Source organism: Dermacentor albipictus, chromosome 4 (assembly GCF_038994185.2).
Source record: "Dermacentor albipictus isolate Rhodes 1998 colony chromosome 4, USDA_Dalb.pri_finalv2, whole genome shotgun sequence".
NCBI lineage: Eukaryota > Metazoa > Arthropoda > Arachnida > Ixodida > Ixodidae > Dermacentor > Dermacentor albipictus.
Window position 1 is genome coordinate 21,076,194 of NC_091824.1, and position 27,752 is coordinate 21,103,945.

Here is a 27,752-nt window from a genome sequence, read left to right on the forward strand (position 1 = left end):
TTTCACGAAGCCGAAAAGAAAGTGAGCGTATAGGAACTATGTCGGTCTAACCATTATAGTGCAGGAGATAGAACGTGTCATTTTGTGAGTTTCTTTTTTGTGTTCCCTTTTGCGATGCGCTAGTGCTATGGTTTAACATGTCCATTCCCTGCCGCCGCTGCCCAACATTTCAGTCCGACGACGGTGTTTCTTCTTTTAACCACGTCATTCACACGTGTAACCGCCGTTAAACTCTCCCATTACCAAAAACAACTTCCGTTAGCTAGCGCTACATAATGTAAGCGTTAAACATAATAAACTCATCAACAAACAGTGTTTCAAAAAACCATGCTTCAATTGCAGAACGGCGGCACAGTGCCGCGAAAATGCCCGCTAGTGTAATCAAACGTGGAAGCGGTGTCTATAGCAGCAGTATCTATTTATATTTATTTTTTGTAATTTTCAAACATTGATCCTGCTATCCTTCATCCTTCGTCCACACTTTTCGTTTTGGTACAGCACACATTTTGTATTTGCTCATGTGCCGACGAATACACTACGTTATATTTTTTGTAAGGACTGCCATTGGGCGACCGTATTCTCAATTGCAGTGCTGAATTTTTTCAACAGCAACCAGCCATTCTTGCTAAATGCCCTAGCGTAATCTGCGAATTTGGTTTCTGTCAGCGTAGTCAGAAAACTTATCACATGTATTGCTGGAAATATTAAATTGGTTACACGTTGGAATTTCAAGGGAAAAAGTCACGATATGATAATGAGGCACGCCGTAGTTGACTCCAGATTGATTTTGGCAACCTCGGTTTCTCTGCCGGGCACCTAAATATATATTACATGTCATAGCTGTTGGGATACCGCGGCTGGTATAGCTGCAATGCGAGATTTCTGGAAAATTCTGGCGTATTCGCGCTGACCGCTTTCGTGAGATGCGAGCAGCCGAACGAAGGCGAAAGAAGCAATGCTGCTACACGTAACAGTAACTTTGTGAATAGGTACTTGATCATCAGAGCAAGGTTGAGTTAGTTGGTTAGGAGTTAGTACACTAGCAGCGCGAACATAACATTTGGACAAAGAAAAACATTTCACGAAGGCAATGCGCCGTGTTTTCGTCGCTTGTTTCTACTGTCTAAGCTTTGCTTTCGCACTGCTAGTTTAATGCTGCGCCGAATTCATAAAGCTTGTCGTTCGCAAGTGCTCTTTGCAATGGCTCGCCGCCCTCACTAGTAATGTTTCCTGTTTCAGGATTGCCCTATCTTTTCTTTTACGGGCAATTCTAGCTTAAGAATGTTTTCCAAACACAGGCCCTGCTGAGCTGCAAAGACACATCCCGCCGTCATGGACGTTTCACTATGCGCATTGTGACTAGTGCTGCAGAATTAGTGAACAGCGCGAGCAGGCAGTCATCTGCGCGAACTTTCCTGCAATTATTTAATGCGCCAGGCACAAAAGACCTGCACGGTCCGCAATTCGTTGCTCGAAAGTGCGCTCAAAAACTATCTTTGGAATACATTTTTTTCTTAGGGAACGTCGAAGAACGTAGTGCTTACAGTTGAACTCTGTAGAAGTAAGATATTTAGGGGTGGTGGCATTGCCAGTGCTGCAACACACAAGAGTCCTTCCTGCGTTGTGTTGGAGCTTTAACGGAGAACTAAGGATGTCGTAGTCAGAAATGTACAGGAGCCCGAATACAGAGGAGTCCGTGTATAAACGAGTACGCGTATACGAGCAACTAAACAAGCGATAAAATGAAAGCACCAGCTCAGCGTAAGAAATTGTGCGTCTGTGTGCGGGGAGGGGGATGTGGTATAGGGGAAAAAGGAAGCGGACACGCTCTTGACATACGGATCGAGAGGAGGGGGCTCGGGCGTGAAAGGGAAACAGGGTGGAGAGTGGCGACGGGTCGATATATTTTCCGCTGCCTCATTTCCGAACACTGCGGGCGGCCGACCCTTAGGGGCTCCCCAGAGGAGGTCGGGAGCCAAAAGAACAGTGTTTCGGCGCCACTCTAAGTGTACAAATAAAAATATGTGCGCCAGAAAGGGCGACCCTTTCATTCGATTGGCCTTCTCTCGCCTTTGCGCGCTGTCGCACAGCAAAGCGCCCGACAGCAACGACAGAAATAGGCGGTGGCGGTTGCTTGTAGCTGAATACGATGCAGCCTATGTAGTGCGGGCATGGAAAAATTAAAACAAAGGGGAGGGGGGTCTCGTTTTTGACCCTACAGCAGCTTGCGTAAAATCAAGGACACTCAGCGAAGATGGATGATGACCTCGATTAATGAACTGTCGTTAATTAATTATAGGCGCCAACGTTCTGGCGAAACCAGAGCCGTTGGATGCGAGGAATGATGTGGGATCAAGAGCGTGGTGGCGCTTTCAACCTTCTCTGAGTGTTAGAAGAACGCGATTTCAATAAAATAAAAAAACCAAAAAAGGTGTTTTTCTTCTGATAACCTTTCTGGGAATTTTTTTTATTGCTGTTAAAAAAAGCAAAATAAGCGATACAGCCACAAGTGTGGCGAACACGCAGTCATTATTCGTATCGCTGCGAACTTTTCAGAATTTCGAAGACTTATTTCCCTAATGTTGCAGAATTAATAGTGCACCCGCCAAATATTTAGCGAATAAATTGAATACATGCAATCAGGGACACAAATAAACTGCTACTCACTCTCACATAACAGCACTCATGCGCCCTCTTAGGCTGGAGAACAGAGTCAAATAGGTAGCGTGAAAGATAGGGCGCGCCTTTCATGCACTATTATTCTGACTAATCCTAGAACCAACTAGCCCAAGAGAATGTAGTAGTCGCTGGTCTTTAAAATAAAAAAAAATCTATGCCTCGCTTTTTCCTGCGCCTCAAAGCTTTCGAAGACGTTACACTGAATTAGTCACTGCATATTGTTAGAAAATATATTCTGTTATGTGGTCGGCCGGGGCATAACACTAGATCTCCTAATAAGTTATCTATCTAATCTGCATCGGAAAGTATGTGAAAAAAAGGAACTGCAGTCAGCAAGAAACCTTGAGCACTGTGTACTTCCGCCAGCTCTTATTCTATATTAGACAGATTGTCCAACGGGAACAGCACACACAAAAACAAAGCATAATAATTGGCGCTGTCCTGTCTGCTTTTTTCTGTTCCCTTTATTTTTTGTCGGTCTTGGTGCACTTCAAGATCTGCCTATAATAAACATCAACCGATGAGCGCGACAAGCCTTCCCGTTGTGACATTTCTTTATAGGTTAACGTACGATCTCATTGTGCAAGATGGTAACGTGTAACACGTAATTTGCGCGGATGGCACAAGCCTGTTCCTGACGGGTACTGATGAAACAATCTTGGTTGAATAACGTGAATGGCCGCTCTAAACAGTCCAAATTACATCTGTTCTGCAGGGTGCTTTGTTTTTTAGCCTCCCAAACTTTTAAACATTGCCTGATCAAGATAGCACTGTTGCAACCCTTAATCTAAATAACTCGATGAGGCGGCCATTGAGTCTACGAAAAAAAGGTACGTTATTGAGTAATTAACATTATTTCCCTAACTCATTATTTAATAATTATTTTACAGTGCATAACCTACAAATCGTAGCCAATGAGTTCGCTAGGTGTATCCATTTGGAACGAAATCTCAGGACTGCACCAGTTTCGAGATTAATTTTCAAAATGACTAACGAAGTGCATAGGTGTTCCAATTATTTTTCTACTTAGATTCTTAAAACAGCGTTTTCTTTAGGAAAATCTCACTGCAACGCCATTGCATTTCGTCAGAAACTGAAATATCTCGAAACCGGTGCAGTGCCCTGAATTTGTTCCAAGTAGATAGGCCTTGCGAACTTTATTCTTTATTCTTTATTCAGACATATCCCCGCTTAGCCCGAAAGCGTTACAGCAGGGGGGTTACAAGCATGAAAAGAATACATCTTGATTCTCACTGCACACCTGTTCACATGACAGTCTATTCCACTGAGCGATAGTTTTTACAAAAAAAGAGTTGGCATACAGGCCCGTCCTAGCCCGGTATTCTCTAATTTTGCACTGGTGGTCAGTGCATGCCGATATATAGTTTGGCGGTTTTAAGTACATTTCCCTATCAATTTTAGTTTTGTTATGATAGATTTCATACAGAAGCTTTAGCCGCAGCCTCTTTCGGCGAGACGACAGGGACTCCCAGTTGAGCTCTGTTTTCATTGCTGTGCAACTGTGCCTCCTCCCGTACCTACTCAAGACGAACCTGGCTGCTCTGTTTTGTATTTTTTCTAGTTTATTTATCAGACATATCTGTGATGGGTCCCATAGGGTACAAGCATATTCCAAAATTGGTCGTATACAAGTTAGGTACGCCGTGCTTCTAAGGTTGGAATTTGCGCATTTTAAATTTCTTTGAATGTAATTCAGAGCAACTGCCGCTTTGCCAACTACATAGTCCACGTGTGCCCGCCAAGAGCAGTCGCCCGACAGCATTACGCCCCAATATTTAGTCTTGGATTTAGTGCTTAATATATTATTCATTAGACTGTAGCTGGCATCGATTACTTTTATTCTATAATATGTAGATTCAAATATATTCCGTAAAATAATGATTTATTAATTTAATTACGACAATTACCGTAATTACTCAATTATTTATTTTCATATCTTGTACAAGTAATGGCGCATGACCGAGTATTTTAGATAAAGATTAGAATTGTGACATCTGCCATAGGCTGCTTCTTAAAAAAAATATGGTGCAGCTAAAGAAAAACACCCTACATAACAACAGCTGTGTTTTCCCGCACAAAACAACCTGCTTGCAATCTGTTCACTTCTTTACTAGCAAGCAGCACTAAAGCTACTGTGTCGCCTAAATTAAGGCAATGGGTGATATTTTTCATGAAAGCACGCTTTCCAATGTCCATAGAGAAAATATAAAATAGAGATTATTGACACCTTTTGGCTCGTGTTAAGATGATGCTAACAAACGTTACTAGGTAAGCAAAAGTTACTTTTCTATAATACGAGTATTCTCTTTGACTCTCATTTACGGTACTCCGACGCAGTACGGAGTAACCACACAATGACGTCTACTGAAAAGCAATAGTTTTGCAAAAATATACGCTTCATTATTATTTCTCAGTTGAAACCCATACATATAATCCATTTCAAGTTTTCGAAGTTGCAAGGATCCATAATCATTTTTGCCTAAGCTAGCACTTGAAAACAAGCCTGCAATATTGCCGGAAACTTGTTACAAATCTCCAACTTTCATCAAAAAAAAAAAACACACATCGTCTGGAACAATAATGTGCTGAGAGTATTCATTTAGTGCTCGTCTAAGAAGAAACTACGACTTACAGACATTGCATTATGCTGTACCTGCTACGGTCAGCGAATTCGGTTTGGCTGAAAGGAGCTAAAACCATTGTCTAACAAAACTTTGGGTCGGATATGTTTCTGTATTATAGGGCGTCTTTTCTCTAGTAATGCTTCAGCACATTCGTATTTGATATTGTCTTGATGTCATTTGTGTTTTATTGTTTCAGTATGTCATTGATATGCAATGTGACGATGCTGTTGAAAAATTTTATGTGAAATATTGCCACTGGCCAAATATTGCCAAATATTGCCCTTTATAAAAAATAACGCACTTTCGCACAAAAGACGAAGCATCGATTGCCGTAACAAGTTAGTACACAGCTATACGAAGTAAGGATAGTAGTTTTATCGGCCATATAAACATATAACATTTACTAACTAGACAAACTGGCAAGCATCGTGTCATGCGCACCGGTATTTCCAACGCGAACTAAGCTGCGAAAACACAGCGAACATGAAGCTATCAGCACACGGCGTGCTCAGTTCATATCGCAGATCGCACCCCCGCAACCGCGCCATGCGCAGAAGCCGCCGAAGTAGAAAGTAGAAAGTCGGAATGATGATATGCGGGCATGTACTAGTTTTTCTTTGCCTTTAGAAAAAAATGGGCAACACCGATATTGGTCGCTAGTTGGCTAACTCGTTTTTATCATTCGGTGCTCAGTTTGCGTTGAGGCGATATACAGCACTAAGGCCACTTCGCTCGCTGCGGCTGCCGCGCTTGCCCACGCCAGCGTTTCGACAGCGGGTGCCCGCGGTTATCGAGACCGATGTGTTCATATTTGCTGTGCGCGCTGACACCATGCTTGTTTAGTTCGCAAACGAATGTTCAAAATTCATATGACCGATAAAAGTGCTATCCTTACATCGTATGAATGTCTGCTCCATCGCTATCGCAATCAATGTTCGCGTTTGTGGCCAAACCGCGACATTGAAAATTTATTTTTCCTCATGCTGCTGACTTCTTTTCCTCATGCTGCTGACTTTGAATCTATAAACAGCGAACTAATAGATTTTGTCACTGACTTCATTCCAAGTGTCCACACGCGCAACATTGATGAAAATTGGACCTTATTCAAAGATAAAGTCAATTTTTTAATTAATGAATTCATCCCTCAGAAACGCATTATATCTAACTCTCATGCCCCGTGGTTTAACGCGCGTCTGCGGCGCCTACTGAACAAGAAAAAAAGGCTATTCCGGCGGGCCAAAGCAACTCAAACGGCCGAACGCTGGCACGCTTACGCCACCGCTGAGACGGATTATAAACAAACTTCGTATGAAGTAAAGCAAAATTTCTACCAGCACACGCTCCCGCTCCTTCTTAGAGATAATCCGAGGAAATTTTGGAATGTGGTCAGCGGGAATAAGCCGAATACAATAGATCTTTGCGATAATCACAACACTCCAATACACCAGACCGATTGCTGCAAAGTGTTGAATGATTTTTTTGCCTCGTGTTTTTCTTCTGCCTTGCCGAATGTTGTCCCTCATCCTTGTACACGTGACTTTTTACCCATGGATCCAATACTCATTGACTCGGTTGGTTTGACATGTTTAATTGAAAAACAGAAGATTTCATCTTGTTCAGGCGTCGACGGCATTACAACGAAGTTCTTGAAAAGTACATCTACGTGCTCATCATTGATTCTTTGTGCAATCTTTGAACAGTCATTACAGAGTTGTACCATCCCTCCTGATTGGAAGGTGGGGAAGGTGGTTCCATTGCACAAATCAGGTAGTAAAGCTTCAATACTAAACTATCGGCCTATTTCATTAACCAGCGTTCCCTGTAAACTTCTTGAGCACATTATCTATTCTCATCTTATTACCTTCCTTGAATCTAACAACTTCTTCAATTCATGTCAACATGGCTTCCGAAAATTTTTTTCGTGTGAGACACAGCTCCTGTCTTTCACTAATGATTTGTTTCGCGCTATGGATGCTAACGTTATTGTGGATTGCATTTTTTTAGACTTTGCTAAGGCGTTCGACACTGTTTCTCATGATCTATTATTAATTAAACTCGGTGCTCTTAATATTAACGATCAGGTATTAGGCTGGATTAAATGTTTTCTTTCCAACCGTCGTCAATATGTCTCAGTTAATGATTATGACTCGCCTCTTGTTTCCGTGACTTCTGGGGTGCCTCAAGGTTCTGTGTTAGGTCCTCTACTGTTTTTAATTTACATTAATGACCTTCCTGATAACGTTATCTCCCATATTAACCTTTTCGCAGATGACTGTGTGCTTTATCGTTCAATTACTAATCCCTCTGATGAAGCATGTTTGCAATCGGACTTGAACGCAATTTCTTCATGGTGCAGCGAATGGCTCATGACACTTAACACCACCAAGTGCAAACACCTGCGTATCTCCAGCCGTCCTCCTGAATACACCCCTCGCTATCTTCTTAATAACACTCCGTTATCATCTGTCTCATCTTACAAATACCTGGGTATTCACTTAACACACAATCTGTCCTGGAAAATGCACATCAACTACATATCTAACCAGGCTAACCGCACGCTCGGATTCCTACGGCGCCATTTCATAGCTTCTAACAGCACCATTAAGCTTCATCTATATAGGACGTTAATCAGGCCTAAACTAGAATATGCTTGCTCCATTTGGGATCCTAATCAGATAACCTTAATTAACGCTTTAGAGTCTGTTCAAAACCGCGCCGCCCGTTTTATTGTTTCAAATTATTCCCGAACAGCAAGCGTATCTGCAATGAAATCTGCACTTGGTCTTCCCGTTCTTTCTCTGCGTCGTAAATATTTTCGCTTGTGTCTTTTTCACAGAATTTATTATACCAACCCTATTCTCAAACATAAGTTACTCCTCTCTCCATCTTATATATCTTCCCGCACTGACCACAACTGCAAGGTAGGAATACCGCAATGCCGAACTAGCCTTTGTATAAATTCATTTATTCCTCGAACTGGAAATGACTGGAACCACCTCCCTGCCTTCATGGCTGCCATCACCGACGTCAACAAATTTAAGAAATCTGCCGCCGATTTTGTATGCCCCTCCTCTCTGTAATGCCTCTGGCCCTGAGAGTACTGAGATAAATAAATAAATAAATAAATAAATCAGGTTAACTAGCACTATGGCATTATTTTAGACATCCCGGTCATTACAGTGCGAGGACAGTGCGAATGGTGAGACTAGGCAAACCATTAGTTATCTTTTTTTGTACGGAGAGAGACTGAGGAGGCTGAAACGCATACGCCCCGTAAAATGTGTCTCTTTGTCTCGGCAATTAAGACCACGATGTCGGTGTGGGCTGGACTCGTGCTCAGTCCAGCCTGCGTAACAAGTGATTCTGCAAACGCGGCTTCATCGTTGACCCTACAAAGTTGTTCTCATAAACATGCCTTTACTACGAAGTCAACGGCTCGAGCTCATACGATGATTGATAAAGCACTGCATAAGCCGCCATACCAAAAACACTACAGAAATCGTGTGAATTGTCTACACACCAGTCAGCATTGTTTGGCTCAGCCGTGACTTCGTTCTTGCTTAGTTTTGCTTACGTGCTTTTCCTAGCTTCCGCGCGTCTATCTATGGCCTTTCCGGTGGCAACGACTGCTTTTTAGTCGACAATTGTCACATTCGAGGCGGAACGCCGGGAACGCGCGCGCCTCGACGGAGCAACGCGGCCGCAAGGGAACGCCATCCGCCGCAGAACCGCGTGAGCAGTGTGAGGGGAGAGTGGATCGCCGCGATGTCATGGAACCCTGGCTATCGATCACGCAAGCCTGTGTTATGCCGCGTTCCTTGAAGGCGCAAGCTCTCCCCTGCATTCTGAGTGGGCTTTGGCAAGGTCCAATGAAAACGCGCCAAACCACTCAACGCTCCACTCATAACTGTAAGGTGTTCATAACTAGAAGGCCGCTCCGCAGCGTTAAATTGGACATTGGGCATGGCGATATCTCTAGTTGGCCCAACCCTGCATTTTAGTTGTGCCAACCGAAATTTCCAGCAGGCCTACCCCCAAATTTCATTTGGGCAACCCCCACCCCTCCCCCGCCTCTTCGATTTGACCCACCCTTAAATTTAAGTTCGCCGACCTCCAACTTTCAAGTTGACCCACCCCCAAATTTAAGTTGGCCCATCTTCAAATTTCAACGTGGTACATCCTGAAATATTGTTACGTCCAAGCGCGTCAAAGGGACGCGGGGATCAAGAAGAGGGGGGAAGAAGAGAACGAAGACTGTGCAGCGGCCATTCCTGTTGTTCGTAGCCTGCCGTTCCTGCTCTCGCACGCCTAAATAAACCCCTTTTCCCCATGCTTGTAACAAATTGGTGGACGGTGCGGGGTACGCCTCGTAACCACGGAGCCTACGCTGCTACAACTTCGCCGAAGCCGTCGACTTGCCGGACTTCCGCCACCATCACCTGACATGACTGAATACGCCTGCCAGATTCCCGAAGGTTCTGACGCGGCTTCAAGGCCAGCACCTGGCGTTCCGTGGCAATACTACCGGGTGCCACTCACTTTCGGAGGAAAAGCCGGAGAAGATGTCGACGAGTGGCTCACAAACTACCGAAGGGTGAGCCGATCTAATGGTTGGAACTCGACCGCGCAGTTGTCCAATGTTGTGTTTTCCCTTACCGACACAGCACTCGTCTGGTATGAGAATCACGAAGACACGCTCACTTCATGGGAGCTTTTCGTAGAGGAGCTCAGAGCGTGTTTTGGCGACTCTAGCGCAAAAAAGAAACGCGCCGAACAGACGCTTTCGCAAAGAGCTCAGATTCCCGGCGAGACCTGTACGACTTATATCGAAGAAGTGCTGAAACTGTGCAAAATAGTGAACTCTCAAATGTCTGAAGAGGACAAAGTTGGACATTTGTTGAAAGGGATAGCCGAAGACGTCTACAATTTTTTGATCGGCAAAGAAAGCTTGGATTCCGTGTCTGACGTCATTCGCCATTGCAGGACCTTTGAGACGCTGAAGATGCGACGGATAATACCGAAGTTTGGTCGCCTGGCGAATGTCACAACGGTGGCAAGTGTAGACCCGAGTTCGTGCGTTGACCTTCCATCAACAATACGGCAGATTGTTCGCGAAGAGTTGCTCCATCGGGAAGAGATGTACCGTTGCACACCCGGCATCACTGGTGCGTACTTACCACACGAGATGCGAAACACGGCCGTTTCGACCGCATGGCAACCCACGGTTCACTCAGCGACCGTCGAGTATAGGTCTACTCCACAAACGAGAGGGACCCTGAGCTATCAAGATCATGACTACGACCAACGCCCTCGCCGCACGCACGCCTCCGGGCGGCCGATGGCTAGCCATGATGAATGGGACCCACCTGCTGGCTATGCAGTCGACAGCAACATGCGTGACTACGTGCAAGAACATCGAAATTTGCGGCATCTGCCGGTGTGTTTCCAATGCGGTGTCACGGGCCACATAGCGAGATTTTGCAATCGTCGCCCAACAACGTGGAATCGTCGATCGGGGCCTTCAACAAGGACCACACCTCCTACGAGGACAACTCAACAGCCATGCACCACCTCTTGGTCAGCTGGCGTCCCTCCTGGCAACGATTACTGGCAGAGAAGCTTCCGGAGCCGCTCGCCGGCATCTGACAGGAGTTTGACGCCACCGCCAGCTTCTCGTGCACCGCGTTTACGTCAATCTCCATCGCCAGTGCGCCGCTCAGCCTCGCCTTCACCACCGGAAAACTAGCTAGCGCGGCCGATGGGGGTGAGGTCGCTCGACACGTGCTATCGACAGAAATGCCCCCTGCAGTTGCTATGATTAAGAACAAAGTGCATGTACTTGTTGATGGTGTTCCTACAATGGCTTTAGTGGATACCGGGGCAAGTGTATCCGTAATGAGTCTCAGTTTTAAAGGTCGGTTGGGGCGCAAAGTTGTATTTCCGTGGGACCAGGCTGCAACGTTTTGTGGAGTGAGCGGCGAGTCGTTGCGCCCTGTTTGTGTGTGCACTGCTGAAGTGTCCCTGGCTGGTGGAGTTTTCGCGACGGAGTTTGTAGTTATTCCCCGATCGACGCACGAAGTGATTTTGGGCATCGACTTTTTGCGGCAGTGTGGTGCGACCGTTGATTGTCGCACGGGGGAAGTTTGCGTCGATGGCCATGTTTCGTCCGGGCTCTTAGAGGAGACTTGTAGTCAAGGTGAACTTTGTGTGTCTGCAGATACTGTTGTGCCTGCGTCCACCTCGGTGTGCGTGCCGGTTGTATGTCGCGGTAAGTTCCAGACAGTTTCGATGCCTCCGTAGAGCCAATGCATCTAAATCTTGTGAAGAAGAACGTTTTTGTCCCTCATTGTGTGGTATCCATCGGCAACGGGCGTGCTGGCTTGTGGACGGCCAACTGCTCGGCAGAACCCGTCCTGCTTCCAGACGGCTTGAAACTCGCCTACTTTACAGAATACACGTCTTCGTCCGTAGCCGTACTAACAGACTCGCCGTGTGAACCTGCTGACCTTCGCCAAGTCTCAGACAAAAAGCTTCTGTCTATGATAAACAAGTCGCTCAGCACAAGGGAGCGCCATACCTTGGTGGATACGCTTTCTAAGCATCTCTCAGTGTTTGACTTTGCGCAGCCGGACAAAGCGTTCTCGATTCCCGAGTCACGAACGCGCCATACTATCGATACGGGATCTGCGCGCCCGATCAGGCAAAAGCCTTATCGCGTGTCGCCTAACGAGCGCAAGATAATCGGGGAACAAGTGAGTGACATGATGAAAAATGGGATAATACAAGAGTCCTCGAGTCCTTGGGCAGCTCCGGTCATACTCGTCAGAAAGAAAGACGGCAACTGGAGATTTTGCGTCGATTATCGAAGATTAAACGCCGTGACTAAGAAGGATGTCTACCCGCTGCCCCGGATTGATGATGCAATTGATTGCCTTCATTCGGCCTCTTATTTTTCTTCAGTGGACCTGCGCTCAGGATATTGGCAAATCCCGATACACCCGACAGACAGAGAGAAAACAGCCTTCATAACCCCGGATGGATTATTCGAATTCAATGTGATGCCATTTGGGTTGTGCAACGCTCCAGCAACCTTTGAAAGGTTCATGGACACCATTCTGCGTGGGTTAAAATGGAACATCTGTATGTGCTATCTTCACGACGTTGTTATATTCGGGCGCACATTCAATGAGCACAATACGCGCCTGGATATTGTCCTCGACTGCATCAAAAACGCCGGCCTGGTTCTGAACTCCAAGAAATGTAAATTTGGTGACCGTCAAGCCCTTGTGCTGGGTCATCTTGTTGACAAAGACGGTATCCGGCCTGATCCTCTCAAGACGGCAGCTGTCGAAGCATTCAGTGCACCGCAGTCAGTGAAGCAACTTCGTAGTTTTCTGGGTCTTTGCTCTTACTTTCGCCGATTTATTCCTGGTTTTGCTGACGTCGCTTCTCCTCTGACAAATCTGCTACATAAAGACGCACGGTTTGAGTGGACACCCGAGTGCGATTCTGCATTTCGTCAGCTGAAGTTTCTGTTAACCTCTCGACCTATCCTTCGCCACTTCAATCCTACTGCGCCGACAGAAATCCACACAGATGCTAGTGGCGTTGGTCTAGGTGCCGTATTGGTCCAACGCTATGATGACCGTCAGCACGTGATTGCTTATGCAAGCCGATCATTAAGCAAACCTGAACGGAATTACACGGTGACAGAGCAAGAATGCCTCGCTGTAATCTTTGCGGTTCAGCGATTTCGCTCGTACTTGTACGGACGCCCATTCCAAGTCGTCACAGACCACCATTCCCTGTGCTGGCTCGTGAACCTTCGCGACCCTTGTGGTCGCCTTGCGCGCTGGGCTTTGAGGTTGCAGGAATATAACTTCACTGTTTCCTACAAGAGTGGCCGAAAACACGCTGACGCAGACTGCCTTTCCCGTATGCCGCTTGCCACGACGGACTGCGACGCAGACGATTTTGATCATCTCGTCGCTTCTGTGACACCCGCTTTTCCAGATATCGATGCGTTCAAAACAGAACAACGGACAGACACTAAATTGGAGCCACTCTTTACTTCTGCCCACTCAAGTGCAACAAGCAGCTACTGTGTACGTGATGGGCTCCTGTACAAAAGGAACTACTCAAGCACGGGTGCACGCTTCCTTCTAGTGGTGCCGGAGCGTCTCCGGCCAGCACTCCTTCAGGCTATGCACGATGACCCTACCTCCGGGCACTTAGGCACAGTGCGCACACTTTATCGCATTCAAGAACGCTTTTACTGGCCCCGGATGCGACATTCGGTTGAGTTTTATGTCGCCAGCTGCATACAGTGCCAACGTCGGAAACGCCCAACCACTGCCCCATCTGGTCTCCTTCAACCTGTGCCGCCTTCCAGCTCACCCTTTCGGCAAGTTGGAATTGATCTGTTAGGCCCTTTTCCAAAGTCATCTAAGGGGAACCGCTGGATAATTGTCTGCGCCGATTATTTCACACGCTATTGCGAGACGGCGGCTATACCATCAGCAACTGCCACCGAAGTGTCGCTTTTCTTACTTCACGCTATTGTTCTACGACATGGACCACCTGGTGTTATCATAAGCGACCGAGGACGTCAATTCACGGCGGATATAGTGGAAGAGCTTGTGCGATTGTGTAACTCGCACCTCAGGCACTCGACGCCATATCATCCGCAAACGAACGGCCTCACTGAGCGCACTAATCGAACGATCACAAATATGCTTTCTATGTATGTTGCGTCCGATCACAAGAATTGGGATGAAGTTCTACCGTTTATTACTTACGCATACAACACCGCCAAGCACGAGACAACCGGCTACAGCCCCTTCTTCCTTCTATATGCTCGGCCGCCCCGGTATGCGCTCGACACTGTCCTCCCTTTTTACCACCACGACAATCCTACGGTCGCCGATACGCTGTGCCTCGCTGAAGAGGCTCGGAGACTTGCGCGTCTTCGGACTTTGGCATCACAAGAAAACTCCAAAGCCCGCTACGACGCACGACATCGGCCAGTTACATATAACCCTGGTGATCTCGTTTGGCTTTGGACTCCCGCAAGGAAGCGCGGTTTGTGTCAAAAGCTGCTGGCAAACTACGATGGACCATATGTCGTCATCGACAAAGTCAGCGAAGTGGACTATACTCTCGCGCGCCTCACGAACACTGGTAGACGTTCTGCTAGGACACAAGTCGCGCATGTCGCACGGTTGAAATCATGCACGCCACGACAAGCTAGTTGACTCGCCCAGGGGGCTTTGTCTGCGAGGGGAGGTATGTTACGTCCAAGCGCGTCAAAGGGACGTGGGGATCAAGAAGAGGGGGGAAGAAGAGAACGAAGACTGTGCAGCGGCCATTCCTGTTGTTCGTAGCCTGCCGTTCCTGCTCTCGCACGCCTAAATAAACCCCTTTTCCCCGTGCTTGTAACAATATTATATTATTGCAAATATTAGCAAATATGGGCCGTCCCAAATTTCAGGCTGGCCTATCCCGAAGTTTACCTTGGCCCACCTCTAGATTTCAACTTCACTCATCCCCAAATTTCAGTTGGCCCACATTCTAATTTCAAGTTGCCCCAACCCCAAATTTTATTTGGCCCATGTCCAAATTTCAAGTTGGCCTACGCCCAAATTTTTTGTTGCCCCAACCAAAATTCAAGTTGGGCTAACCACAAATTTGAAGTTTAGCTGGCCCACCCCTATCATACTTTTCCTTATGCATTTTCTAACGAGCCCTATGCATCTTTGTGGGTATTCTTTTTAGACCGAAAGCTCTACTACGCCACGTCCCTCGAGGCCATTCATGGCGTCATGGCGTCGTAATGACCTCGAGTCGCGGGAGCGCATGTGACGTCACGCCACGATATCCACGGCGGAGAGGCGTCGGAACTGCGCCCACTCGGAGCCTCGCTGCTGCGGTACCACGAGACTAGGCGAGGGTTTAATGGCTGCTTCGCCGGCACTTCTTCGCTCGTTCTCGCCATGGATTGTGCACCGGCTAGGCCGTCTGTGCGTGCGCTTAAGCGCAAGTGACATATACAGCTATAGCTACACGGCAGGCTGCTAAATCCCAAGCAAAGGCAAAGTTACCTGCTGAAACACCGGAGAAAACGGAGGCCAGATTAACGCGTTATAGAGAAGCTACCCAAGCGCGGAAGCGTGCCAAGATCGAAGCTACTGCAACCACCACTATCGTTCAGCAACACAGACAACAAGGAGAAGGAGACAAAGCCGTGGATGCAAGGAACGGCACGCACATCGAACGTTTGACTAACCACACCCTTCGGCTGGCGGCAATCTCGACTGCGACGGCCAGGTTTCATCGCGACTTTACGGATAACCCGTTCGGCAGCGTGTGTAATGTGTGTCTGAGAGACTGTGGCCTAACTGTAATGAAACACTGTCTGTGTACTCTTCGGTAAGCCAAGCCAAACCGACCTTTGGCTCGTGATAACTAGGTTTACAAGAGCCTCAACCCATTTTTTGTTTTATATTTTGCTTTAAATTGTTCCTGATCGCTTAAAGGCAACCCATCACCTAGATTCACACTATCATAACAATTAAACGTCTTTGCAAATTACGCATTTCTGTCCCTATGTAAGGCATTACATATTTCGCTTGTCAGGGCTGGGTTACGTGCCAAAGAATCCTTACGAATCAAAACTATGCCCAGCTAGGCTTGTTTACGCAATTTTTCTTAACAGATCGAGGAAATGAAGATACATTTATTATACGTTACGTCATACTGTTGCAGATAATTTGTCTGGCCTTACAACCTGCAGGCTTCTAAGCTGACTTTCCTCCTGATTGAGCCACAGCCCGAGGTTTCACCCGGTTTATACATGCGCGAATCACTTGCAGTAAATAGTAAATTCGCATACTTTAGCAGCTCCAGAAAGAAAACTATCGAGGTATAAAAATTGACAAAATATTTAAGTAAGAGACTACGAAATAGGCCCATCAAGGTAAATCTGCTTCAGAAATATTTTCAGGTTTCTTCCACTTAAGTTACTTAGCACATTCCTAGTTTTATGGAGTTCGCTTGAAACTGTGACAATATGAATGGAAAGGGAAGTTGGTTCCTTTTGTTTTTCTTGTTCACTCTGCCTAAAAATTAGCCTTTCTCTTAGTGGCTGCTCCGTTGCATAGTCCTTGTTTTGCTTTTTGATGCCTTCACGGCAGATCCCCTTAGAAGAGCTCTTTAGTTTTCAGGTATATTTTTGGCTGTACTTCGCAACGTTTCTTATGCCGAGGAGTATGTTCGTTGTAGCATCAAGTGAAAGCAGATAACAAACATCTTTGTCAAACTTGAAGTTTGTATTTTCTTGCGTGTTGCCGTACTTTCTTACCTGTTTTTCTTTATGTCATACTTTTCCGGTATTCTTTCGTAAGATATTCTGCTCTGCGCAGTTTTAGGCACACCATGAAAAATGCGAGCGTGAAGCTTTTTGAATGGTCCGCCATCCATAAATGTGCTGAAAATTGTATCAGCAATTCACTATATATTCACTTCCATGTACTTACCAAGTAAGTAACAGATCATTCCTAACTATGTCATTTTACGTGGTTGGATTTTCTTTCCCTTGTACTGATATTACTTGAGACATATATTGACGTAATGTAAAGAGTTGTTGATGGTCACTGCTGCACTTGTCTCCCCAGGTCCCCCCTGTTTTTTCAGCGCTCTTTCCCACAAGTTCAGTAATGCACCAACCAGCTCTATTCTACACACTGTTGCAGCGCTGCCTTATCCGCATTTACTATGAGAAGTACCACGATCGACGCCGCCTTCGTAAAAAAGTTTCCAGCTGACTGAATAGGTATATACAAAATGCAAACATTTGCTTCCAGAAAACTGAACCCAGGCTGTTATTCCTCTGAAATGTTTGCGCGGTCTAATTGGGACACCAAAACTGTTCGAAATAATTGTGTTTAACAAGGCTATGTGGCCACAAAGACCTGACAGTTCCTCTTCTGTAAATAAGTCGCAGTCTACGCAAGCACTGACGAGAGCGCATTCTAGCTGGTGAGCTGGTCAACAGCTCGAGATCTTTTAGCGCTGTCGACAGACTGGACTCTGTTGAAGAATGTGCGCCCTCGTTGAGTGAACTTGAATTGTCATTAAAGAAAATAACCTGTTGTTCAATTCGTCCTATTATATCTACACATGATACTGCTTACGGGCACAAAAAAATACAGGAAAGAACGAATATGTAAAAAACGAACGAGTTCTTGAATCGGAAAACCGACAAATCAATCTGAATGGAATTTGTTGCGCGAAAAGACATTTCATTTAAGGCCTCCTTGAATGAAACAAGTGTGCATAAAATTGAAAAAAAAATACAAATTCATAACCCAGCACCGAATACACATAACGGACTTATGTAAGTGCATGCCTCTGAGGCGAATAAATTTGTCAACATTACAGCTTACGTGACAACAATGGCTTTGCAAACGCTGCACTCACAGATTAGTGGCATGTTTTCAAGTACTGCAAAAACAAAGTTGTCCGTTTCAGATGTTGCAAAAGGTTCACCTGCCAGAGTCTCGTCAGATCACATTTTTTTTGTCCTGAATTAGAGCACCACCAAAATAAAATTTTTTTTCTTCTCAACATTTACCAATTTTTTATTATTTCTGAAAAGTATTTGGCTTCCTTAGTACAAATTTCTTTACCATCAGTATGTTTTAGCAGTTTTCATTCTTTTGAATAAAACAAAGCATCACGTTCTCTTGGCTATCTACGACGCAATTTGCGAAATGCCCTGCCAAACATTCGAAAACTCGCTTTCCAAACATTCCTTTTGCCACAGTTAGAATTCGCCTCCGCAATTTGGTCCCCTCATCAAAATTACCTAATAAATATGAAGGAAATGATACAAAACAGAGCAGCCCGGCTCATATCCCGTCACTACAGTATAAACTCAAGCATTACACAAATTAAACTAGACCTAATGTTGCCGTGGTTAGATATCCGCCGCAACATCGCTCTTTTGTCCTTATTCCACAAATATATTTACACTAATAAACGAAACCCGTTACAACTACAAATACCCCACTCTTTTTCACGCAGATTACATAATCCGTTCAGTTTCATGCGCATATACGGTAAAACAAATGCATTTAATTCATCTGCACTACCACGTGCCATTCGTCTCTGGAATGACCTCCCTAATAACATTGCCTTCATATCTAATCTTGACACGTTCCGCTCTCCCTTACTCATGCTTTTCCCATTTAATACCATTCACGAGTGACCAATCTAGTGTATGTTATCGTGCATTTCTGCCATGTTGTACATCATTTTCATAAACGGTATTCCTTTGCTATGTAAGCAGTAACACGTGTTCGTGTGCCTTCAGATATTGCTTCGTATTCCTATAGCCTTCAATATTGTGTGACAAGATGATCATCTTATAGCACTGTTCCTGTTGGAAATTTGTACTTTTTATACCTTCACTGTTTAATATGCCCCCCTTAATTTTGTGCCCTGCCATAGGGCCGGTAATGTTCTTTTGAATAAACAAATAAATAAAATCTGGTGCCGTGGATGCCGAGTGTAACAAGCTTCTCCTTCCTGCTTATTCATACAGGAGCTTTCTGGGATAAAAAAGCTACATTCAAGTTGCGTAATTACTCTACTAAATACGAGTTCTAATCAACCTATAATGTTAAGCTTTGTGATGCGAAAGAAATAATTCATCGCATTCTTGCGAATAAAAGTTACTCAATCAATCAATCAATCAATCAATCAATCAATCAATCAATCAATCAATCAATCAATCAATCAATCGCATTCTTGCTATTCTTAGGCATTCACAGAAATGCGCAATAGGGAAGCGTCTCCTCAGCAAGCACCGACGTCTTTCTTGAGGGCTTTTTCCCACAAGAAGCTTCCCTACTCCCACAGTTCTATCACATCTTTCAAGGCCAAATATTCGTGAATGGGATCGCGCGATTTATCCATAGATGTCCAGAGAAAGCAATACGCCAACCATGCTTTCTGTTTCTAAACGCGTAGACAAACTGTTGATGATGCGACGGTGGTGCAAAAGTTTTCTTTTTTACTTAGCGTTGTCCAGAGTTCCAGGTAAATTTCTTATGGGGGGTAGAGTTTCGTTTATCGAGTGCTTCATGAAAGTAGAACGGAATTTTATTTATTGGGATAGAGTTACCTGAAAAACACAGATAAAACTGTGATTTCAGAAGTTATAGCGAAGAACAGAGAACGTTTGAAGTGATGTTAACACTTGACGGAAGAGAGGTCAGGAAAAAGCTTATAAATATAGGTAATCCCGGTATTCTTAATAGAGGCACTAAGGAAAGAAAACGAACAATTAAGAAGACAACTTAATGACATAATTAAAGAACTACAAGAGATTAGACGGCTAGGTTTCATCTCGTCGCCCTCATACTCCTCGCCTATTAGGGTAGCTTTGCCACCGAAGACCCCTAGCCCCATTCAACAGGTGACCGGAGAACTAAGCTTTAATGATAAGCTAGAGAGCTTTATGCAAAGTATGCAGCAAATGCAACAAGAAACACAGAAACAGATGAAAGATGTGCAGAAGGAACTGCAGAATACCCAACAAAAGATAGCCCTCCAGGAGCAGGGATTCCGAAACTACATTAAGAACCAGAACACTCAAAAGATAATAGACTCTAGAGAAAGACTCTTTAACGAGCGCCGTTTTAACGGTGGCACAGAAACCCTAGGAGCGACTAACCCATCGACCTCAACAACATGGCAGGAAACAACCAATTAGAGATTTGGCAGTGGAGTTGCAGGGGCTACAAGCGCAAGCAAGGGCTCCTGCAGCAACTCATTTATCACAGAGGAACCGCGCCAGACTTGATACTACTACAGGAAACCTTTAACACTCCGGCACCTAGGGGCTACACGGGTCTGGGGAAAGGGAATACCGCGACACTCATAAGTGACAAAATCGTCACCATAGCTCACGACGAGATTAAGGATACAAAATCGAGCACGTCACAACGGAGATTATTCCTAAAAAGAAAAAGAAAAGGAAATCGTAGAGCACTTTCGTTAGTAACGTATACAGCTCGCCCAAACACAGGGACGGGGACTTTCTAAAACTTTTTTGCCGAAGCCAAGAGGCTAGCGGGACAAAACAGCCTAGTGATAGCGGGAGATTTCAACGCTAAGCGCCCCCTGTGGGGTTAAGCCAAAGAGGATAAGAAAGGGAGGGAGATTAGCACGGCCGCGGAAAATGCGGGATGCGAGCTCCTAACCGACGAGGCCCAGCCTACCAGAATGGGTAACAGCGTCAGTGTAGCCATGTGCCCCGACCTCACGTTTGTCAAGAACGCCAAGAACGCGGAATGGGAGAACCTGCTGGAAAACCTGGGCAGCGACCACCACGTCCTCCGCCTAGTACTCGAGGCGGAAAACACGAAGAGAAAGATCGGCTCGACCAGACTGATGACGGACTGGGACGCCTTCAAAAGGCACCGCAGAGAACTGGGCGGCGACATCACTTCCCCGGAAGCATGGACCCAACAGTTGAAGTAAATCCAGGAGCTCTACACCCGCGAGGTGGACAGAACAGAACAGGCACCGGAGGTGGACAAGCGGCTGCTGGGGCTATGGGAAGCACGCCGTGGCCTCACCAAGCGCTGGAACAAGCAGAGAATGAACAAGAAGCTAAAGAAGAAGATTGCGGAGATCACCAAGAGGGCCGAGGAGTACGCGACGCAACTGGCCAGACAGGGGTGGCAGCAATTCACCGACTCACTAAACGGCACCCTCAGCACGGCCAGGACGTGGCACATACTCCGAGGCCTACTGGATCCCAGCAAGAGCAAGCGAGAGAGCAGCAACTCGATCCAGAGGCTGACCCACCAATACCAAGGCACCGACGAGCAGCTGCTCGAGGAGGTCCGCAAGAAATGCTACGGAACGGGGAGCCGGAGGGATACCGCGGCGAGTACCGAGGCGAAGACAAACCGGCCATGGACCGACCTATCTCGAGGGAGGAGGTCGTCGAGGTCATCAGATCGGCCACCAAGAACACGGCGGCGGGAGCGGGCAGAGTCCGGAACTCGCTCATACGCAACCTGAGTGACGGAGCGATAGACCAGCTCGTCAAGTACCTAAACACGCTGTGGCAAGAAGGGAAAGTTCCGGCGGAGTGGAAGCACGCCGCCGTAGTAATGATCCCCAAGCCCGGAAAGAACATCCAGATTGAGAACCCGAGGCCAATCTCGCTGACGTCGTGCCTAGGAAAACTCTACGAGAAAATCGTCACAAAGCGCATCCAGCGGCACCTAGAAAACGGAAGATACTATCCGAACTCGACGTTTGGGTTCAGGGCCAACCTCTCGACGCAAGACGTTCTGCTGCAGCTCGAGAAGGAAGTCCTGACTACAATGCCGAGAAAGGGCGAAAACGTCGTCATAGCCCTCGACGTCAAAGGGGCCTTTGACAACGTCAGCGACAAGGCCATCATGTAGAGCCTCAACAATACAAACTGCGGCAGGAAGACCCACGACTACGTCAGGGACTTCCTCTCGGGCAGAACGGCGACGGTCGGACTGGGCGAGCAGAGAAGGGGTATCTTTTCAACGCCTAGCAGAGGTACGCCCCAAGGCTCGGTAATCTCGCCCGTACTGTTTAACGTGGCGATGCTGGGCCTAGCGAAAAGACTCGAAAAGATCCAGGGAATCTGGCACGCGATGTATGCGGACGACATCACGGTCTGGACCACCTGCGGAACCTTGGAAGAAAAGCGAGCGGCGCTGCAAGATGGGGTCAAGTGCGTCGAAAACTACGTGAAGGAGAGGGGCCTCAGGTGCTCCACCGAAAAGTCCGAACTGCTAAGAGTCGGCAGACATCCCACCAAGGCGAAACTGGAGGTCAGCCTCGAAGGACAGCTCATCCCCGAACGCAACATGATACGCGTCCTCGGCATCTGGCTGCAAGGCAGCAGAAAGTGCAACTACACCATTGGCCTCCTCAAGAAGTCGACCGAGAACGTGAGCAGAATGATAAGCAGGGTCTCCCAGAAGAGGCACGGCATGAGAGAAGAAGATACTCTCAAGCTCATCAACAGCCTGATCATCAGCAGAGTCATGTACTCGCTACCCTACCAAGTGAGGACTAAAACGACCAACGAAGAGATTGAAGTCGTCCTGAGGAAAGCCTGCAAGACGGCGCTGCACCTGCCGTGAAATACCTCCGACGAAAAGCTGATGCAACTAGGGGTGAGCAACACCTTCGTCGAAATGGCGGAAGCACAGCGGAAAGCGCAAATGAAAACACTAACGGGGACCTACACGGGGCGAAACCTGATCGGTAGGCTGGGCTTCGAAATAGAAGACGTTCACCGGTACGAGGACGTACCGGCGGGAATTAGGAAAACCTTTAACGCACAGCCTATACCGAAGAACATGGATCCCAGGCTCCACGAAGGCAGAAGGAAAGCTAGGGCCGAATACATAGAAAAGACAGTGGCTAGAGAAGAGAACACTCTCTTCACGGACGCGAGGGTAAGTGTAATAGGAAGCGAGGCGAAGGCCATCGCGGTAGTAATGAACAAGGAGGAAAAGCTTGTCTCGTGCGTCTCGGCCGAGATATGGAGCGTAGCTGAAGCCGAGGAAATCGCCGTGGTGCTGGCGGCGATGCAAGGATATAGGGAGAATAAATCGCTAAATATTTTCACAGACTCGAAAGAGACCTGTCGCAACTACGTGAGGGGCAGAATATGCAAAACTGCCCTTAGGATCCTCAGTGGGGGTAACCCTTCGGAGGAGGCGAAAATCAAACACAATCTGATCCGGATACCTGGACACGAGGGCATAAGGGATAACGAGGCGGCGGACGGTCTAGCTCGAGCAAATAGATTCCGGGCTGGGCAGCAGCAGGAGTACCGCGCTAGTTGTGCCGGGATCCTCAGTGACAGTTATTCGGAATTACTGCAACACTACAGGGGGACTAGATTCAAGTACCCACCGCCCCATAAAGCGCTGACGAAGGAGGAAGTAACGGGCTGGCGTAGGCTCCAGACAAACACCTTCCCCAACCTTTTAATATTCAACAATATGTTCCCAACGCAGTATAGGGACACCTGCCCCTGGTGCGGGGCTACACCCACACTCAATCACATAACTTGGGAGTGCGAACGAAACAACGCATTCCGTGATCATAAACCCCCGAGTGCGGAGCATTGGGAGAGCCGGCTCGTCAGCTGCGAGCTCGCAGTCCAAAGAAGGATGGTGGAGCACGCTATGGAAGCGGCCAAACTCAGTGGAACCCTGGACTGAGGGCCCACCCGTGCTGAAGAGGCTTCCCTCCGCCGAGAAGATAGCGTGAAGAAGAGAAGACCTCGATCCGCGAGAATTCCATTTTATGATTCAATAATTGTTTTTTCACAGCGTGTTTACAGGAGGTATTCAGAGACCTGGATTGGGAAGAAATGGGGATAAAAGTTAATAGCGAATACCTTAGTACCTTGCGATTCGCTGATGATATTGCCTTGCTTAGTAACTCAGGGGACCAACTGCAATGCATGCTCACTGACCTGGAGAGGCAAGGCAGAAGAGTGGGTCTAAAAATTAATCTGCAGAAAACTAAAGTAATGTTTAACAGTCTCGGCAGAGAACAGCAGTTTACAATAGGCAGCGATGCACTGGAAGTCGTAAGGGAATACATCTACTTAGGGCAGGTAGTGACTGCGGATCCGGATCATGAGACAGAAATAATCAGAAGAATAAGAATGGGCTGGGGTGCGTTTGGCAGGCATTCTCAGATCATGAACAGCAGGTTGCCATTATCCCTCAAGAGAAAAGTGTATAATAGCTGTGTCTTACCAGTACTCACCTACGGGGCAGAAACCTGGAGGCTTACAAAAGGGTTCTACTCAAATTGAGGACGGCACAACGAGCTATGGAAAGAAGAATGATAGGTGTAACGTTAAGGGATAAGAAAAGAGCAGATTGGGTGAGGGAACAAACGCGAGTTAATGACATCTTAGTTGAAATCAAGAAAAAGAAATGGGCATCGGCAGGGCATGTAATGAGGAGGGAAGATAACCGATGGTCATTAAGGGTTACGGACTGGATCCCAAGAGAAGGGAAGCGTAGCAGGGGGCTGCAGAAAGTTAGGTGGGCGGATGAGATTAAGAAGTTTGCAGGGACGGCATGGCCACAATTAGTCCATGACCGGGGTTGTTGGAGAAATATGGGAGAGGCCTTTGCCCTGCAGTGGGCATAACCAGGCTGATGATGATGATGATGATGATGATGAATTGTTTTTTTCTCTCTCTCTCTCACGACACCTCAAGGGGTACCTCGTAGTTTATACGCAAGACACGCTCATAGTGATAGGAAGCAATGCTTTCGAGAAACCGATCATACAAAAAGAAATGACGTCATTTAACACATTAAATCTTGTCTGCGTTGTGCGCATTATTACAATTCTAACCTATAGAACAAGGCTGTAACTTTCAGCGGAGGAAAGAAAAATGCATAGGTAATATTGGAGAATTTGTTCCTCGTTCTTGACATGAAACCTAACTTCCTAAAGGACACGTTAACAATGATTTTAACTTGTTCCTTCAAAGTTAAGGGGTCGACAGTCGGCACGCCTAAATCCCGCATACAACCTGTTACTTTCAAAAGATGGTTTCCAAGAGCATAAGCACACTGTACAATACTCATTTTTCTGCTACTTAAAACAACGAAAATATTAGTTAAATCAAATAGCAAGAAGTTTGCAACGCACCGTTCAGCGACAGAACTCACATCTTCCTGTAATACCTGTAGATAACAATCATCTACTGAATATATACGAGAAATAAGTTTTATATCATAACTAAGTTCACATTATAAGTAGGACCAATTAGCGGAATACAGCTCATAGCTCATACAATCGTGGAAATGAAGCAATGAAAAGTTTGTAAAGACGGGAGGGAGCGCTAAAAAATAATGATGTGCGAGTGTTCTTCTCTCCATTAAACTAATAGGAACGAGGAATAAGCGTCATAACCAAATCGCACAACAAGCGTGTTTACGGAATCTAAGCGTGCGGACTTACCACGAAGTGAGAAGAGCACAAGGAGAAACAGACCGTACGGGTGGCACCTCATGTCGGAGTTATCGTAAGCAGTACATCTATTCCTCCGCGGGTTGCTCAAAAACTTTTAGTCACAGCCGTCTCCCAAGCATTGCGTGACAATGCGTGCAAGCCATTGGGCGAAAGAAACACCGATGACAAGGAGGAAGTGGCATCAAATGCACTTTGCGCTTCCTCGCGAACCGTTCGCCATTCGCCGACAGCGCAGACGTGGTGTCGCTAAGGCACGCTGGCTCTCCGCCTGCTCTGCGGCTGCCGCACTGCACAAGTACGCCGCTCCGCTCGAGGTCGTAAAGGCGAAACTGCCGCCCAGCACGGGAAAGTAATGCCACGGCGCATTTCTGACCGCAATCGAATGTACACTGCAGCTCGCTAGTCGACGTCTGCTCTTTTTCAGGGATCGCTCGAAGCCACGTGGCCTGGCGCAGGGTCCGACGACGCTGTGACTCCCTTGGTAGCTCGCTCGCGCCACCTAGGGACGAAGTGCGAAACTTCTACGCGCGGGCCTGCGCCCGACAACCGCGCCCTGGCGTCTTAATCGCGAAACCCGTCCTCGATATAGTGGTGAATTTCACAGCGGCACAGCTGCGGCGTCGGTATAACATAGATATTCATTTTTCTCTATTTATTTATTTACTTATTTAGGCGAATAGCATTATTTGATTACTTCAGACGAGTTGTACCTATCTATCTATCTATCTATCTATCTATCTATCTATCTATCTATCTATCTATCTATCTATCTATCTATCTATCTATCTATCTATCTATCTATCTATCTATCTATCTATCTATCTATCTATCTATCTATCTATCTATAAAGAAACCTTGGGAGCTATGCAAAGGAGGAAAGAAACTAGGGAGGATCAGGTAACAGCAGATTTGTTGAAGGAGGGTGGGCAGATTGTCCTAGAAAAACTGGCCACCCTGTATCCGCAATGCCTCATGACTTCGAGCGTACCGGAATCTTGGAAGAAGGCTGAAAAAATCCTAATCCATAAGAGAGCGGACGCCAAAGACTTGAAAAATTATACACCGATCTGCTTACTGTCCGTTGCCTACAAAGTATTTACTAAGGTAATTGCAAATAGAATCATAAACACCTTACACTTCCGTCAACCAAAGGACCTGTTAGCATTCAATAAAGGCTACTCAACAATAGACCATATTCACACCATCAATCAGGTGATAGAGAAATGTGCGGAATATAACCAACCCTTATATATAGCATTCATTGATTACGAGAAAGCGTTTGATTCTGTCGAAACCTCAGCAGTCATGGAGGCATTACGGAGTCAGGGTGTAGAGGAGGCGTATGCAAAAATACTGAAAAATATCTATAGCAGCTCCACAGCCACCGTAGTCCTCCATAAAGGAAGCAACAAAATCCCAATAAAAAAGGCGTCAGGCAGGCAGATACGAGCTCTCCAATGCTATTCACAGCGTGTTTACAGGAGGTATTCAGAGACCGGGATTGGGAAATAATTGGGGAGAAAAGTTAGTGGAGAATACCTAAGTAACATGCGATTCGTTGATGATATTGCCTATTGCAATCGGTCCCCTTAGTTACTAACTCAGGGGACCGATTGCAATGCATTGCAGCGAGACAAAGCAAAAGAGTGGGTCTAAAAATTAATCTGCAGGAAACTAAAGTAATGCTTAACAGCCTCGGACGACAACAGCAATTTATAATAGGTAGCGAGGCACTGGAAGTGGTAAGGGAATACATCTACTTAGGGCCGGTAGCGCCGGCTGATCTGGATCATGAGACGTAAATAATCAGAGGAATAAGAATGGGCTGGGGTGCTTTTGGCAGGCATTCTCAGATCATGAACAGCAGGATGCCATTATCCCTCAAGAGAAAAGTGTATAATAGCTGTGTCTTACCAGTACTCACCTACGGGGCAAAAACCTGGAGACTTACGAAAAAGGTTCTACTCAAATTGAGGACGACGCAACGAGCTATGGAAAGAAGAATGATAGGTGTAACGTTAAGGATAAGAAAAGAGCAGATTGGGTGAGGGAACAAACGCGAGTTAATGACATCTTAGTTGAAATCAAGGAAAAGAAATGGGCATGGGCCGGACATGTAATGAGGAGGGAAGATAACCGATGGTCATTAAGGGTTACGGACTGGATTCCAAGGGAAGGGAAACGTAGCAGGGGGCGGCAGAACGTTAGGTGGGCAGATGAGATTAGGAAGTTTGGAGGATCAACATGACCACAATTAGTACATGACCGGGGTAGTGGGAGAAGTATGGGAGAGGCCTTTTCCCTGCAGTGGGCGTAACCAGGCTGATTATTATGATGATGATGATGATT

At 46.4% G+C, this 27,752-nt stretch overlaps 1 protein-coding gene across 1 annotated transcript in view; it reads right to left on the reverse strand.

Annotated features, from left to right (window-relative positions):
- The window catches only part of LOC135915142 (uncharacterized), a 110,943-nt gene extending 85,157 nt beyond the window's left edge, over window positions 1-25,786 (reverse strand). Inside the window, exon 1 of the mRNA XM_065448145.2 lies at window positions 25,392-25,786. Coding sequence (XP_065304217.2) covers window positions 25,392-25,443 — 52 coding nt within the window. The 5' untranslated portion in view covers window positions 25,444-25,786. The remainder of the gene's footprint in view (window positions 1-25,391) is intronic.
- Between the last annotated feature and the right edge of the window lie 1,966 nt (window positions 25,787-27,752).